Below are 16,040 nucleotides of genomic sequence, written 5' to 3'. Positions count from 1 at the left end.
TAGATTGACCTCTCAAATTTCTTTTGTATAAAAATGTGCAGAATAGTCCTGGAATCGTAGTGATCCCTATTGAAAACTGGGTGTTTTGTAAAATGTTGGTAAGCTTAGTATTGGTGTTGCACACATTTCTATGAATATAATCATCAACCCTTTATTTAAAATATGCTACAAAATTTTTATTGACAAAAAATATTAAACTTCTCTTACTAAAATCTTCCCTGTAAATTTATACAGAATTCTATGCTCATCAGCCTGTAGTTATGGTGGAGGCAGCTTGCCAAGTGCGTCACAGAATGGAGCAGTGAATATATCATGTTGTTTTGGTCCAAATGTAGTTTTCATTGAGTAAGTGGAGTGAGGCCCCATTATTTCACTTGCCTTCTTCTTTGTTGCAATTATTCTGAATAATACAAACATAGTGAAAAGTTTTCTTTCCCCTTTTACCCCCAGCTACTTTCACCATAACAAAGCGATTTGGAAAAATACCTTGAACAAGTGGAGACTAAGATGTTGGTATCACGGGTTTGCTTCAAACTTTGTACACCTTTAGGCCATAAAAACAACATAATGTGCAAGTAGTGAGGTGCACTACTCTGGCAATTCTGAGAAAATCGCAACCGAAGATTTCACATCTATTTCCTATCTGGTGTGTCTATGCATAGGTCCCAGGCATAAGAGCTCATGGTGGTAAAATGGTTAATGTTTGAGATTTATAAGACGAGCGTGTATGAAGCGACACTTAGATTCCCACACACTCTAAATTTTTAATCTATTTTCTTTTCATCACTGGTCATATTATTTAATTTGACATTTGAGAGGCAACTAAAAAAACATGTAGTTGCCTGAAGTTTTAGTGAATTTTATGTTATTTGACTCCATACTATTTTTAATTAAATTTAATTATTAGAACAGACACATTTATAACTATTGACATGTAAATGGAAAAACCACACGGTTTTCCTGAAAATGTATGCTTGTCGTGATTTATGAAATCCCTTATATATGTAATCTGGTAAGGTACCCGGAACTACTTTGCACCTCAATGCCTCTAGCTGCAGACACAGAGGCAGGCCCCATTTGGCAGTTAACCTGCATAGTGGCGAGATGTTGCTAATGTAACAAGAACTAATAGTGTAGATGCAAATTTTTGACTATCACAGAATTTATACTTGTACAAAAATAAAGGTTTGAGCGGCAGTCGAACCATTGCCTCATACATGCTCGACTTAAAAAGCTCAAAAATGAACAACTTGACCACCATGAACACTAATGTCCAGCACCTTATGCACAGATACATGGGTACATAATAGACGCTTAAAACTTCTCGTGATTTTCTCAGAATTGCCATAGTAAAGTTTGAAGTAAATCAATGATCCCAATGTTGTGGCTTCCCCTTCTTAGTAAACAGCACATCTTCAACAGCAGGTTCATCTGAAGAATCAAAACCACTTTCATCACTTTCCAGAATCTGGTAACTTCATTACACCATGCTTATCTTCTTATGAACAATTATCACACTTTTTGAAGAGATTTTTCTTGGCTTTTGATAGTTTGTTATTAGCTGTGGATGACTTGGAACAGCTAGGCTGAGGATTGTTCGTAACATTTGTACCTGCAGACAATTTGAACTTTTTGTATAGTGCAGACATTTGTCTTTTGAATGATTTTGGACTAGTGGTCAATGCATGAACAGCTAAAACAGCTTTACAAGGGCTTACATCAATTTTATTTCTTTTTGTATTTGAAAGGGCTTTTTTTTTTATGTAGAGGTTTTGAATAAGAAAGCAAAGATTCAGCTTCCTTTTTCTCTTCTATGTACTGTTAACTTGGAAGTTAGTGTACAGCCTCTTTTTTGAATGGGAACATTCCACATGCCTTGAACATGTTTTGGAGATTTGTCTTAATCTTGTCCTGTAGACTATATGAGTCCATCAAGAAGGGCATTGCTTTTGGTACATTTGAGAACTTTGGATTGCTTACTTTGAACTCAAGTTAGTAGTTTTGTCCAGCAAGTCTTAAAGGAGTGAAATAACCCACAGCCAAAGGTAGTGCCAAATGAGCTGTGTTGATTGGGATACACACAAACTGTCATTTTCTTCACATGAAGAACTTCACTTGTGAAATGTGAAGTTATGTTGCCTCTTATCATTATCTTTGTTTCAGGCAGGTTTTTACTATGAAGAAGCAGCACTTTTTTTAACCAATCTGTAAACACTACACTGTCAAACCAAGCATGTTGAGTTCTGTTGTAGAGTGTTCCATCTGTACATCACCTTTTTTGCAACAGGCAAAATATCAGTTTCTTCATTCCTGGATGATCTGAGAGATTACTTTCATAATTATTGAATACATTACATTTTATCTTTTTTTCCCAAATTGATTAAATATTTGCCTTGCTGCAACTAAGATTGTTTGCAAGCCTTGATTTGAGGATAACTTCATTTCATTTGGTAAATGTGTAGGCCCAATCATTTCCTGGATAGTTATTCTGGAATTGCCTATCACTGTGTCCAACTACATCTAGGAATGTTTTTGTTACAACTTTAATATCTGTAATATGCAGAGGACACCACCAGTCAGCAGTAATGGCAATAGAATTTGCTAATATAGGTTCTTCTTGTGATGTAGTAAACTTTTTATGCCTTAATTGGTCCATTTTTCCTGAAGTACTTTTTCACTGTTTTTTAAAGTGTGTTTTTATATATATATATATATATATATATATATATATATATAGTCTGCTTGTGTCTGTATGTGTGGATGGATGTGTGTGTGTGTGTGTGTGTGTGTGTGTGTGTGTGTGTGTGTGTGTGTGTGTGTGTGTGTGTGTGTGTGTGTGTGTGTGGGCGCGCGCGCGCATACCTGTCCTTTTTTCCCCCTAAGGTAAGTCTTTCCGCTCCCGGGATTGGAATGACTCCTTACCCTCTCCCTTAAAACCCACTTCCTTTCGTCTTTCCCTCTCCTTCCCTCTTTCCTGATGAGGCAACAGTTTGTTGCGAAGGCTTGAATTTTGTCTGTATGTTTGTGTTTGTTTGTGTGTCTATCGACTTGCCAGCGCCTTCGTTCGGTAAGTCACCTGATCTTTGTTTTTATATATAATTTTTCCCACATGGAATGTTTCCCTCTCCCTATATTAGTCTCTTGGTGGCACACTTTGTCTCTTGATTATTTTTAATTAACAAGATAACTTCTTCTAATGTTTCCTTATCCACATCTAGATAACATCTTGTGCCCGGAGACATTTGCTAAGTTCTAGGCATTGCAGTTCAATTTTTTAGTTGTTTCTTTACTTTATTCAAAGTAACACTTTATATTCTGTAACTTCACTGTCTAATGAAGGTACAGCATATTGTGTCCATTCTTTACAGTTAAAACAAAACACCAATCTCAATCTAAAACTTCTGCAATAAACAGAACACGTCTAACAGTATACAGACTGTCAAACGAAGAATTTAAATTCATTGTTGCCCATTCTTAATTTGTAAACGTTAATTACAAATTACACTTCAGTTTTACACTGTATTGGGGCAAATATGTGTGGATTAGTGGAAATTCAGTGGTATTTTGGTGGTCGATGTGACCCCTGTGGGGGAAAAAGGTTAGGGGGCAGTGTTACCTTGTCTTACAGAAATGTGAATTTTTACTGTTAAAATTGTTTGCACTGTTAACAGTCAGACAACTTCATTAAAATGTGTGAATTTGAACATGTAAGAACTGATGATAGGATTAACCATTTCTTCTGGGCCATTAAAGTTTTTCCCAGTTGAATCTGTAGAACTCCGGTACATACTGATAGCGATTGATAAATGACACAGTGGTATTGAGTACGCAACACACTTGATGTTATAGTAACTCTATACATACAAGAATACACCACGTAAGGCACTCGAGTCACAAAGCAACACCTGTGGGTTGAAGAGCCGAAAACCTGGTGGAACCAACATATACATGTGGCGCTTGTTGGAAGATTGGTGTCCACCTCACGACAAGTTGTTTTGTGCCTGATAGCTGCTGTAGCGAAGTGTCGTCCTCTCGCGAGGCAGTGATTGGGCTGAGTCACATAGTCTAGGTGCCGTTTGGATGGAGGTGTGATGTAATGGCTGACTGCTACGGCAGGGAGGGGACGCTGGTTTCGTCAGCAACAGATGGGCAAAGTTGTGATACCTCGGTCAACTGGGATTGCATGGAGACAAGAGAGTTGTGCCTGGTGATAGTTGCTTGAATTCATGAGAGTTCCGGTTCCTGCCATCATGAGGCAATTGGAGACTGCAGGGTTAACATTGTTGATTGACAAAATAGTAGGGCGGAAAACAATGTCAGAGCGCTGTTCAACCAGTTGAAAGGCACAATCATGAAAATGTTTACTGCCTAAACGCAGTGCAGTCAAAACAGTAACGTTGGCGTGAGCATGTTGTCTAATTAGTTGGGTATTGTCTCTGTCGGGCACTGTAGTGATGGTTTGTATCTCAATTGAAATCCCTTGGAGATTACTGGATGCGATATTGCAGAGCACCAGGCATGTGATTGTATTTTCAAAGTTAAAACGGCCCATCTCTTGCACACTGATAGAGGCAGAACACCGTAGATGCACTGGACAGTCCATACAGTACACAGGTGCGTCAATGTTTCAGGTTCGAACACAGTTTGATGCATTGCGCATGAATGTTTTGTTTTGTAGTGTGGCATGTAAAAAAAGATGCAGGGAAATTGTCCGTTCGCACGAAATATATAGTGTCAGAGTGCGATAATGGCTGAATTTTTGTTGTGTGGTAACTGGCTCAGTAGTAAAGTGAGAAAATACAGTGTGATGCCACAATTTGTGGGGTCACCAAGCGGAACTCTGCCACTTAGTGATAGTGAATGATTGAAGACACAGTGGTACTGAGTACGTGGTACACTATTTTATAGTAACTCGATACATACAAGAATACATGACATAACACACTAGAATCGGAGAACAAACTGAAGTGCTACCATAGAAGGTCGGAGATAAGACAGAGTTGTTTTCTCTAGTCAGCGATGCTAACATTCCTGCAACTTTATAAGCAGATATAGAGTTTGCTTAAACAGTTTCTTGGAACTATAATATTTTTTAAATTTTTAAAGTGTGTAAATTCAAATCAACGTATTCCATTATAGTACATGATAATTTTTATTTTCAACATGATTTAAAAGTTTATCCAGAAATGGAAAGAAAAGGGTGAAACTGACCCGGGGGTCAGAATCACCCCACTACTGCTGTTTATGCTGTTGCTCAGTGGTGCTGACACGGGTCCAAATCTCATTCAGTACTAATATTTTTTGTCACTTTTCACTTCGTTCACCTGTGGAATTGTATGTGAAAAAGCCATGTTTTACAGTGTTCACAGTCTACAGTAAATGGTAGGTCCCAATGTAATTTCCTGGGCACACAATGCTTAGCATACATTCCGTGGTGGTCAAACCAACCTTAAAAAAGTTGAGTAAGGCTTTACCTTGTCTCATCACTAATTCGAATTCAAAAACTCAGTTGAGTACTTAAACCATTGTGGTACAAAATTAGACATACATGCTATGTCCAACATAACAGCAATCATGACATTGCCAGTATAAAAGCCTATCATATGAGGGACAATTTTTAAATATTAATAACTGGTAAATACTTAGGGATTGTTAAATTTGTAGAGACTCATTAAGTTACATTCACACTGAACACATTTAATGAAGTTCATTGGCTAGTACTGCACTAAACAGACATGTTGCTCTTTAAACCACCATAAAATGAGCAGCCATTGTACTTGCTCTGCTGAGCACTTTCTGAATCTATAACATATTGTATCATCCTCCTATAGAGTGTGCGTTCACTAACTTACTGCAACTTATATCTAGGCATGTGTATCCAACTACTGATGATATTTAGAGGCTGTGATTCATCACAATAGTAGATTCATAACATATGAATTTACTTTCAGTCAGTCTGATATTAGCGCCATTTATATCCTTGAAATGTTTAATGTAATTCTTATTTGATCTGTAGGAGACCCTCTCAGGAATGTGTAGTACTGACTGGAACTACAGTGTGATGTTTCGTGCACAAAGGAGGCAGCTATTTCCTCAGTTGCTGTCACTGCTTCCCTCATTGTTTAGAAGGCTCTGCAAAAATCAAGAATTCCATACATATGCCCCTAAGTTTAATAAGCCACTGCTGCAAAATACTAGCACAAATTCTTTACAGATGAATGAAAAAACTGGTAGAAGCCGACCTCGGGAAAGATCAGTTTGGATTCTGTAGAAATGTTGGAACACATGAGGCAATACTGACACTACGACTTATCTTAGAAAATAGATTAAGGAAAGGCAAACCTACATTTCTAGCATTTGTAGACCTAGAGAAAGCTTCTGGCAGTGTTGACTGGAATACTCTCTTTCAAATTCTGAAGGTGGCAGGGGTAAAATACAGGGAGCAAAAGGCTATTTACAATTTATACAGAAACCAGATGGCAGTTATAAAGAGTCGAGGGGCACGAAAGGGAAGCAGTGGTTGGGAAGGGAGTAAGACAGGGTTGTAGCCTCTGCCTGATGTTATTCAATCTGTATATTGAGCAAGCAGTAAAGGAAACAAAAGACAAATTTGGAGTAGGAATTAAAATCCATGGAGAAGAAATAAAAACTTTGAGGTTCGCCCATGACATTGTAATTTTGTCAGACAGCAAAGGACCTGGAAGAGCAGCTGAACGGAATGGACATGGTCTTGAAAGGAGGATATAAGATGAACATCAACAAAAGCAAAATGAGGATAATGGAATGTAGTCAAATTAAACTGGGTGATGCTGAGTGAATTAGATTAGGAAATGAGACACTTAAAGTAGTAAAGGAGTTTTGCCATTTGGGGAGCAAAATAACTGATGATGGTCGAAGTAGAGAGGATATAAAATGTAAACTGGCAATGGCAAGGAAAGTGTTACTGAAGAAGAGAAATTTGTTAACATCAAATATAGATTTAAGTGCCAGGAAGTCGTTTCTGAAAGTATTTGTATGGAGTGTAGCCATGTATGGAAGTGAAACATGGACAATAAATAGTTTGGACAAGAAGAGAATAGAAGCTTTCGAAATTTGGTGCTACAGAAGAATGCTGAAGATTAGATGGGTAGATCACATAACTAATGAGGAAGTATTGAATAGGATTGGGGAGAAGAGAAATTTGTAGCACAACTTAACTAGAAGAAGGGATCAGTTGGTATGGCATATTCTGAAGCATCAAGGATCACCAATTTAGTATTGGAGGGCAGTGTGGAGGGTAAAAATCGCAGAGGGAGACAAAGAGATGAATACACTAGACAGATTCAGAAGGATGTAGTTTGCAGTAGGTACTGGGAGATGATGATGCTTGCACAGGATAGAGTAGCATGGAGCCCTGCATCAAGCCAGTCTCTGGACTGAAGAAGAAGAAGAAGAAGACGTGCCCCTAAGCCCACACTTTTAATAACAAAGGAACAGGCCTCACTGCTTTGATGTTTTGGAGCAGTATGTGGTGAACACACAGTCTATTGAGTCAAAAGTTGCTGCCACCCACCTGCCCTTTCCTGCCACATTTCTTTTTGTACATTTTTCTTTTCATTGCTCTTCGGATTACATAAATTCTGTAAACTACTTCCTGAAATTTGTGGGTAATGGTTTGCATTCAGCATACTTTAAGAAATCTGGTGTTTGTACTTGTGCAAATAAATTATTTAAATTTAACCTTGTCAAATTTATTTTTCATAAATTAGAGGATCTACCATGAAGTCGAAGGAGTCAGCAAGAAAGAAAGGTGAATCTTCAGATTCAACCAGGCTTATAAGAATAGGGGGTGTTCTGTATAAAACCTCTCGCACCAGACTGACAAGAAGTAGAACCCAGATAACAAGTGCAAAACAACTAGTTGTGAAACGTGAGTTATTCAAAAGTGTACTACAATATTAATATATGTACTACAGTAGTTGCAAAGGTTGTGATACAATTTTTAAATCTAATTCACTCGTAAGCTTTAAAAAGTTTTGTTTTTGTAAGATAATTGTTACATTAGAATTATTGTAGATGTCTTGTTTACTATCTCAGGGATTTGTCTTGTGAGCCTGCTTTTATTTATCCTGCTGATATGCCCATATATATAAAAAAAATTGGTTCCTTATTGCCTCAGGATGTCCTATCAGCCAAGCCTGTCCTTTAGTAAAGTTGTGCCATAAATTTTTTTACCCAGTGTGATTCAATATTTGATCATTAGTAAAATAGATTCACCTATCCAACCTTGAGCATTCTTTTGTAGCACCACATCCTCAAAGCTGCAAACCCTTGTTCTTTCTGTAGGATGCACAGATGGCAGATACTTTCAAAAAATAATTCCTTACACTTAAATTTATATTTGGTATTAAGATACCACCCCCCCCCCCCCCCTCCCCTTTCCTCATTATCAGCCATTTTGCTGCCCAAATATCAGAATTAATCTACTGTATTCAGAGTCACTTTCTAGTTTAATTCCCTCTGTATCATCTTATTTAACGGGACTTAAGTCCATTACCCTTGTCCTGCTTCTGTTGTTCGTCTTTTAACACTTCTTTTCCCACCAAGGTACTATAAATTTTATTCAACTGAATTTGGAGGCATTTGCTGCCTCTAACAATTACAATCTCATTGGCAGACCTGAAAGCTTTTGTATCTTCTTTCTAACCATACATTTCTTTTCAAAGTTTCTCCTTGGTTTTTTTTCTGCTTGCTCCGTGTACAGATAGTGACTTTGGGTACAGGTTATAACCCAGTCACGCTCCATTCACAACTGCTGCTTCTGTTTCGTACGTTAGACTCTTACATCTGTCCTCGGATTTCTGTGCAAGTTACAGATGACTTTTCCACTCTTGTATTTTATACCAGCTACATTCAGAATGGCAGACTGTATTCCAGTCAATAGTGGCAGGAGCTCTCTAATTGTACAAATGCTATGAATGTGGGTTTGACGTTCTGCAGTCTTATAAAACAGTGTTATCAGTATTGCTTGACATGTTCCTTCATATGAAATATGAACCCAACCTGATTCCCTGCCTTCGGCTTGATATTTTGCAAACCTGACGTATTAGACTGGTGATTCAGTAATGTTCACAGCTGTCAGCACTTGCATTTTTTGGAATTGAATCAAATGACATTCTTCTTGTAGTCTCTGGATACTTTGCCTGTACCTGTTTTGCATACTGGAAGGAATAGTTCTTTTCATAGTTGGCTCACAAAAGAATCTCATTAATTCTGGGGGAATATTGTCTTCTCCAGTTGTTTTGTTTAGATTTTGTCCTTTCAGTGCTATGTCATTCTTCTCACATTATTAGATCTTCCGTCTCTCTACTACTGTCTCCTTCCCATGAGCTCTCGATATTCATACAGTTGCTTCTGTTTTCTCCAAAGTTTTCCTTAATTTTTTTGTATGCGACTTCTGTTCTTCCTAAGGTTGTGCATTCTTCTACAGTTTTGCCTTTCTCCTCTAATCATTCGTGATTTGCCACTTTGCACTTTGTCAGTTTTTTTAGGTGCCTGTATTCCCTTTCTCAAGCCTCGCCCCCCCCCCCCTCCCTCCCCTCCAAACCTTGTGATCTTGGAACTTTTTGTGATTATCTCTGTGGTGAGCATAGGATGCTGATCAACGGATGCTCAGTTTGATGTCAACGTAGACATGGGGACTCCATGCCACACTCTCCATTCCAGGTTTCCATTGCTTGGGCTGTGTGACTTCCATGGGAGAGCCTCAGTTGAAGTGGGCAGCCAATCACAACCAGGAGAATAAAGATTAATGGCACTGATGGCCCTATGGCTCTAGCTGTCTCATCAGATTGATTCACTTATTTTAACACAGGATACATTCACAACATTTCTCAGTAATGAACTAAGAATCAAGATAATGGACCTGTCCAGCAGGGAGACTATGCCTCAGTTCCCACCTGCATCAGGACTGATGGCGGCAGAAGGATCCATGGGTTTGCTGGGGTCTTGGAAGCACCATTAGGCTGGTAATGGAGCTCCTCAGGCAAATAGGAGGCCGGTTGGGAAAGAATGCCAGTGAGCAGCCTGTATGCTTGCCGGTAGGTCTTCTCCAAGATTTGGAGGAGACCAAGCTGGTAGTGAACCCACAGGGTGCAACTAGCTGCAGGTAGCAGTAATGTCGGCATGAATGAAGCTTGCCACATGGATTCCTAGAGATGGTTGGTGAAACAGTTGAAGACTAGAAATGATGATGGTTGTATGGTTTGAAGATGAGTGGAAGAGCTCAACCAGTGTTGTGGATGATTCTGCATCTATTTTGGATGCGAAGTTTCTTGGCATCCGCTGTTGTGTGGAAAATTGTAGGGCCTCCCTTAGTAGGTTGGCATGCACTATCCACAGAAAGTGCCTACTAGGATAGCAGACTGTGTGTGTTGTGCACATGGAAGTATTTCAGCTAGAGGAGCCCCTCCTTAGGGATAGTGTTTGGGTGCGTGTACACCTGTCAACAGTGAAGAGAGATCAACTGCAACACTCTGAGAAGACCTTTGAGCTTCATCAGTTTAGTTTTTCTTTGGGCAGACTATTTTTGGCTTCTGAGATATGAGGATGAAAAAGAGTAGAATTCAAACAGTGTTAAAAGTTCCTAATTTAGGTCTTCAAAAGTTTCCTTAATCATTTTTTTGATCCTGAAGTGGTCACTTAGATAAAGTCAAGGTTAATGGCTGACTTATCTCCCTGTCCTGTGCCAGCAGCCCCCCCCCCTCCCCCCTCCCCCCCTCTCTCTCTCTCTCTCTCTCTCTCTCTCTCTCTCTCTCTCTCTCTCATCCTTTTAAATAAATAAAAATGGGCACGTAGGAAGTAAACAGTTTCAGACATAGATGTAAAATTGTTGCTGCTTTAAATTGTGTATTCAAGTTACAGAATGACCTCGGATTTTGAATAACTGCATAGTTGCCTTATATCACCAATTTCCATTGTGTTAATGTGTATGTTCATGATGTTACGTGATACCCCTGTATTCATCAGAGAAATTGTCTGCAGGTTATAAGACAGATAAATCACGAACAATTTACATTAGAGGAAACAAGTTTATTATGGATGCAAAGGGAAAAACATTGAGGCAAGTTCCTCAAAATACGAATAATAATTGTCCGAAAGATGGAAAACCTTTGCCATTGAAGAGAGTTTACATTGGTGGAGTAACGTTTGTACAAAAATCATCCAGCCTTTTGGTGAGAACAAATACACATACAGCAAGGAGTATTGTGAAGTAAGTTTTATTTGCATTAATTATAGCCTTTGTAGTATTTGGTGCACCATTGATACTGCACCATAGGTACATTATAACTTATGTTCTTAATAATATTAGCGTTAGTTTTATAGTGATATGGTTCATTTTATGTTCTTTGTTGCATGCTAGCTATGAGAAAGGAGGAAGAATTTGCTGAATAATCTTAAAAATCTACACACATCATTTAGTGCAGCTGTACTGTTTCAAAGAGTGGATATTTTCAAAATTATGGGAAGCTTTATTTGCTCTGATTTTTTTTTTTTTTTTTTTTTTCATAGCAAGTGTTTATATAACATATAAAGGAAAAAAGGGAAAATTCATTCAGAAATTTATAGGCAGAAGGGCTTCTTACATTCAGACCACGTGCCTTCCAGTAGGCTACATTCAATAGAAAAACATATAAAGTAAACATAACTCCTAGCTTGCAGAACTACACGTACTTCCTTCCAAATGAGAAGTTAAAGAAGGGTTCGAGGAATTGGGGGGGGCGGGGGGGGGGGGGGGGAGGGGACAGAGTAGAGGCAGGTCACTCAGAACCAAGATGAAGACAGTTCCTCCCTTCTTCACATACCTTGGACCAATTTTAATCTGGATTAATTATATAATGGTAATTTTTCTGCTCACATCCCATGTTTGGTAGCCTCTGGTCTAATTTCACATTTGCTGCTAGAATGGTTTCAACTTTGAACTGTAATCATTGTTCTTCATTGTGCAGACCTTTGTATCAAAAGGGCAGTAAAATGCCGAGTAGTGTTGTCTCTGTTATTTGGTTCATAATTATTGCAATTATCTAAAGAAACATAGCTTTGTTAACAAACTAAATACAAAAATGTTATTGACACTATCTTGATTTCAGCCATGCCAAAAATAAAAGCATTGCAATGCTTACTAACAAACTGAGAAAAATTAATCAACCTTGTGCGTTTTATCGTCGATTTGGTAAATGTCCCAGAAAAGACAAAGGGATGTGTCAACTTGTCCATGATCCAAAACAGATTGCTGTTTGCAAGAGGTAAATTGTCATTCTTACTTCTGCAGAATTTAAGTAATGATGCTTCAGCAAGAACAAAAGAAAGGATTTCATGCTTTTTCTTAATAGGTTTCTTCAGGGAGAATGTAGCATAGACAACTGCCCCCTGTCACATCAGATTGTGCCAGAAAAAATGCCAACTTGCAAATATTTTTTAGAAGGGTGTTGCACTCGTGAAAATTGCCCATACCTACATGTAAAACTTAATTCCAAAGCAGTTATATGTGAGAGTTTTCTGCAAGGTTATTGTGCAGAAGGATCAAAGGTGAGTGTTAATAACCACTATATTTTAAAACTTATTCATACTGTTAAATCTCTAGTTTCTGTGGATTTTGCACTTAATTTCAGATTTTTTTGTTTTGTTTATAATTTGCTGTGAGGGTTCGTGAAAGCTCTTTAAAGCATGCTGATCTCTAAAAATATTTCTGTGCTGTGATAATTTGACTGTTTGTGCCAGGCCTTTATATTTAATAAATATTCAAACTTCAACATACTTGATGGAGAGGAGTAAATTTTTGTACGAATACTGCTATAGTTTGTTTCCACTGATTAGGATTCTTCGTACTTGAGTGAATTGTGAAGAACGCTTTCCATGTAACATAGGGGTTGTACAGGAAGTAATTTTCCATACTACAAGAAAGACTGCATGTCGATTATTATGAAATGCGGAAATGCATTTCTGAAAGCAGGGCATGTTACAAGCAACAATTGACACATCTCAATTATACATAATGTCATTGTTGTATTGGCTGAAAATAATTTTGCTGATCCTATCTCTCTTAAACTGAAAAAATAGGTATGCTGTCTTTTTCATTCAACAAAACACAGCAAAAATTGAAATTAAAGTGAACCCTTGTAGGCTGAATGCCACAAACAAGCTGATAAGGTTGTGGTGCTTGCTATTATCAAACATTGCCAAAATGTCCACTGTGAGGAGCTCCCTGGGCAACTGCCTCTCATCAACCATTCAAGATAAAACATTTTTTCATACATGGTTTGCCAGTCTTTGTCTCAGCAGTCTCAATGTACCTCGTAGCATTCTCATTGAGTGTTTGATTGATGGGCTCAGCAGAGATTACACTTTTAAGTTGTGTGTTTCACATTACATTACCACTGAATATGTGGCAATGACAAATTGGGGTCTGATAACACAGCCTGTGACTCTCTTTGAATACATTACAATAAACTATACAAGGAGACTGCCTACACTATGCTTGTCTGTCCTCGTTTGGAATACTGCTGCCTGGTGTGATATCCTTACCAGATAGGATTGACTGAGTACATCGAAAAAGTTCAGAAAAGGGCAGCATGTTTTGTATTATCATGAAATAGGGGAGATAGTGTCACTGAAATGATGCATGATTTGGGATGGACACCATTAAAACAAAGGCTTTTCCATTGCAGAGCAATCTTCTCACGAAATTCCAGTCACCAACTTTCTATTTTGTTGATGCCGACCTGCATAGGGAGAAATGATCACCACGATAAAATAAGGGGAAATCAAAGCTCGTACAGAAAGATATAGGTGTTCTGTTCTTTCCACACGCTATGCAAGATTGGAATAATAGAGAATTATGAAGCTGGTTTGGTGAACCCTCTGCCGGACACTTAAATGTGATTTGCAGAGTATTCATGTAGATGTAGATGAAAATCTAATTAGTGGCTTAATTAGTGAGGGGTGTCATTGGATTCATTAATACATGGGTAGCAAAAATAGTGTCAAATCTTGGAATTTAATAGAGCTATGGCATGAAAGCCAATAGTGTATCTATTCTCGAAGTTTAGTTACAAACATCTTAAAAGTTAATTAGTTTTCAAGAAATCGAAACATGTTTCCAGAGAGAGAGAAGATTTCAGTTATCTGAAAATGTTTTATCCACCAAATGTCATTACTGTAACTTCAGTTAGCCACGTCTTTTAATTAATGATACTCTAATAAAAACTATGTATCCTATTGAATAAACGCATTCAAATTATAAGGATAACAAATTTGTGTGAGATAGTACACTTAATCATTTGAAATATTTGTGTGTCACATACCACACAGGTAACTGAATTGAAACTAGAAGAAAAATTAGAAGAAAAAGTTAATTGTTAATTGGAGTAGAAAATACAAGCTAGGATGATTTCATAGTGTTATGTCACATAGTGTGTTGGGTTAAACTGATTTTGTCAGGGAGTCAGGTGTCCAATCCAGACGCACAATGCAATTATATTGTAGGTATTCAACCAGGTCTGCAGCTGCAGTCATTATTATGCATCTTCTGGTGACCCAGTTCCAAATACACATGAAACAAATTCATATTCCATTGCAAGATTGCCACTGGTGTAGACCAGACATTTATATTGTGTAAAAGCGAACATAACATTGTCTTAAGAAGCAAGGTATCAGGCCTGGCACTGTGTTGACATTGCCCGTACTGTTGTGGTACCGTATCTGTGGCCATGAAGTGATTCTGTGTGTAACATTTAAACACTTGGCCCTCCTCCTACTAATTGTGACCAACCTCAAATATGCAAGTGATCAGGCTATGTATAATATCCAAATATTTACTGTGACTAAAATATTGTGCACCAAAAACAAACAACAAATAATCATTGGCACTTCCTAAGACTTTACCCTCATAGGCTGTTGCATTCAAACTAAGTGATCTTGTACTGTCGGTCCACCCAGGTCTCATCTTGCCCAGCCATAGTTAGTTCCACATAAAGTTGCCATGTTTTTTAATGGAAGATTATCTTAATTTATGGACGTTGGTGTTCTTCTGTGTTATGTGATAAACATTAACAGCTTCTTTGGGGTTTCCTTTTAAATTTCAGAATGCTCTTCCTTTGGCCCATATCTCTCTCTCCCTCCCTTTCATGTTCCAATGTTTTTATTAGTGTAGACTTTCAGTATTAATGCTGTTGGGTTCTTTGTAATTTTTATATACCGACCTTTTAGTTGCAGGATGTCTACCACAGGGATGGGTACTGTGAAGATTTTTATCTAGAGTACGTCATGACAACACAGGGACCTGTTATGATGCAATTAGGTGTAACTGATGTCATTATACAGTGGTAATAGTTCTGTTAATTTAAAAAAGAAATGTGCACTACCACCCATCTCCACAGAATTAGCTACCAGATGGCGGTTAAAAGCTGTATGATGTCATTCTGTCCTACATTTCGATCCTTTTGAATATTAGACTAACTGCTATGTGGACAGCAGGTTTAGAGGAATTTGTGAATAACAGTAATTTTTTTAGAAAGTGATGCTACATGAGCTTCTGTGGTAGATTAAATTTTTGTGGACTGGTGCTTATTCCAGTCATTTAGGTATTGCTGTTACGTTTCAGAATGTGTCGTGGATTGATAGGTAGTGAGCAGCTATTCTCATCATTGCTGCCCTCAACCCCATTCAAAATAGCTTTTGGGGAAACTGACATTAATAGTCAGAAAGGACCAAGTTAACAGTATAACTTAGCAAAAAAATTAAAGTTCCTTTGTGGGTGAGTTAAAAAGAAATTAGTTTTATGACAGCAGTGGTTGGGTTTACAATATTAACAAGACTGAAAAGTTTACAGAAGATAAAACAGAGGTCCGTTAAAATTTGTGGTTCCTGTGTGAGAAAAAAATTACTTATGATTGAACAGTGATATTAATGCTTTGTTTTTCAACAATTTCGTAATATAGTTGATAGTCATGAGTATTATCACTACAGTAAACTCTCTCTTCCAAATTTTTAGCTCTTTTTGG

General features: G+C 37.8%; 1 protein-coding gene across 1 annotated transcript in view; it reads left to right on the top strand.

The window, feature by feature from the left end:
- The window catches only part of LOC124612504, a 60,150-nt gene that overhangs the window by 23,179 nt on the left and 20,931 nt on the right, over window positions 1-16,040 (top strand). Inside the window, exons 3-6 of the mRNA XM_047140745.1 lie at window positions 7,749-7,909; window positions 11,023-11,251; window positions 12,129-12,284; window positions 12,372-12,567. Coding sequence (XP_046996701.1) covers window positions 7,749-7,909; window positions 11,023-11,251; window positions 12,129-12,284; window positions 12,372-12,567 — 742 coding nt within the window. The remainder of the gene's footprint in view (window positions 1-7,748; window positions 7,910-11,022; window positions 11,252-12,128; window positions 12,285-12,371; window positions 12,568-16,040) is intronic.

The sequence above is a fragment of the Schistocerca americana genome, chromosome 4, assembly GCF_021461395.2.
Source record: "Schistocerca americana isolate TAMUIC-IGC-003095 chromosome 4, iqSchAmer2.1, whole genome shotgun sequence".
NCBI lineage: Eukaryota > Metazoa > Arthropoda > Insecta > Orthoptera > Acrididae > Schistocerca > Schistocerca americana.
This window is presented reverse-complemented; position numbering and strand designations above follow the sequence as displayed.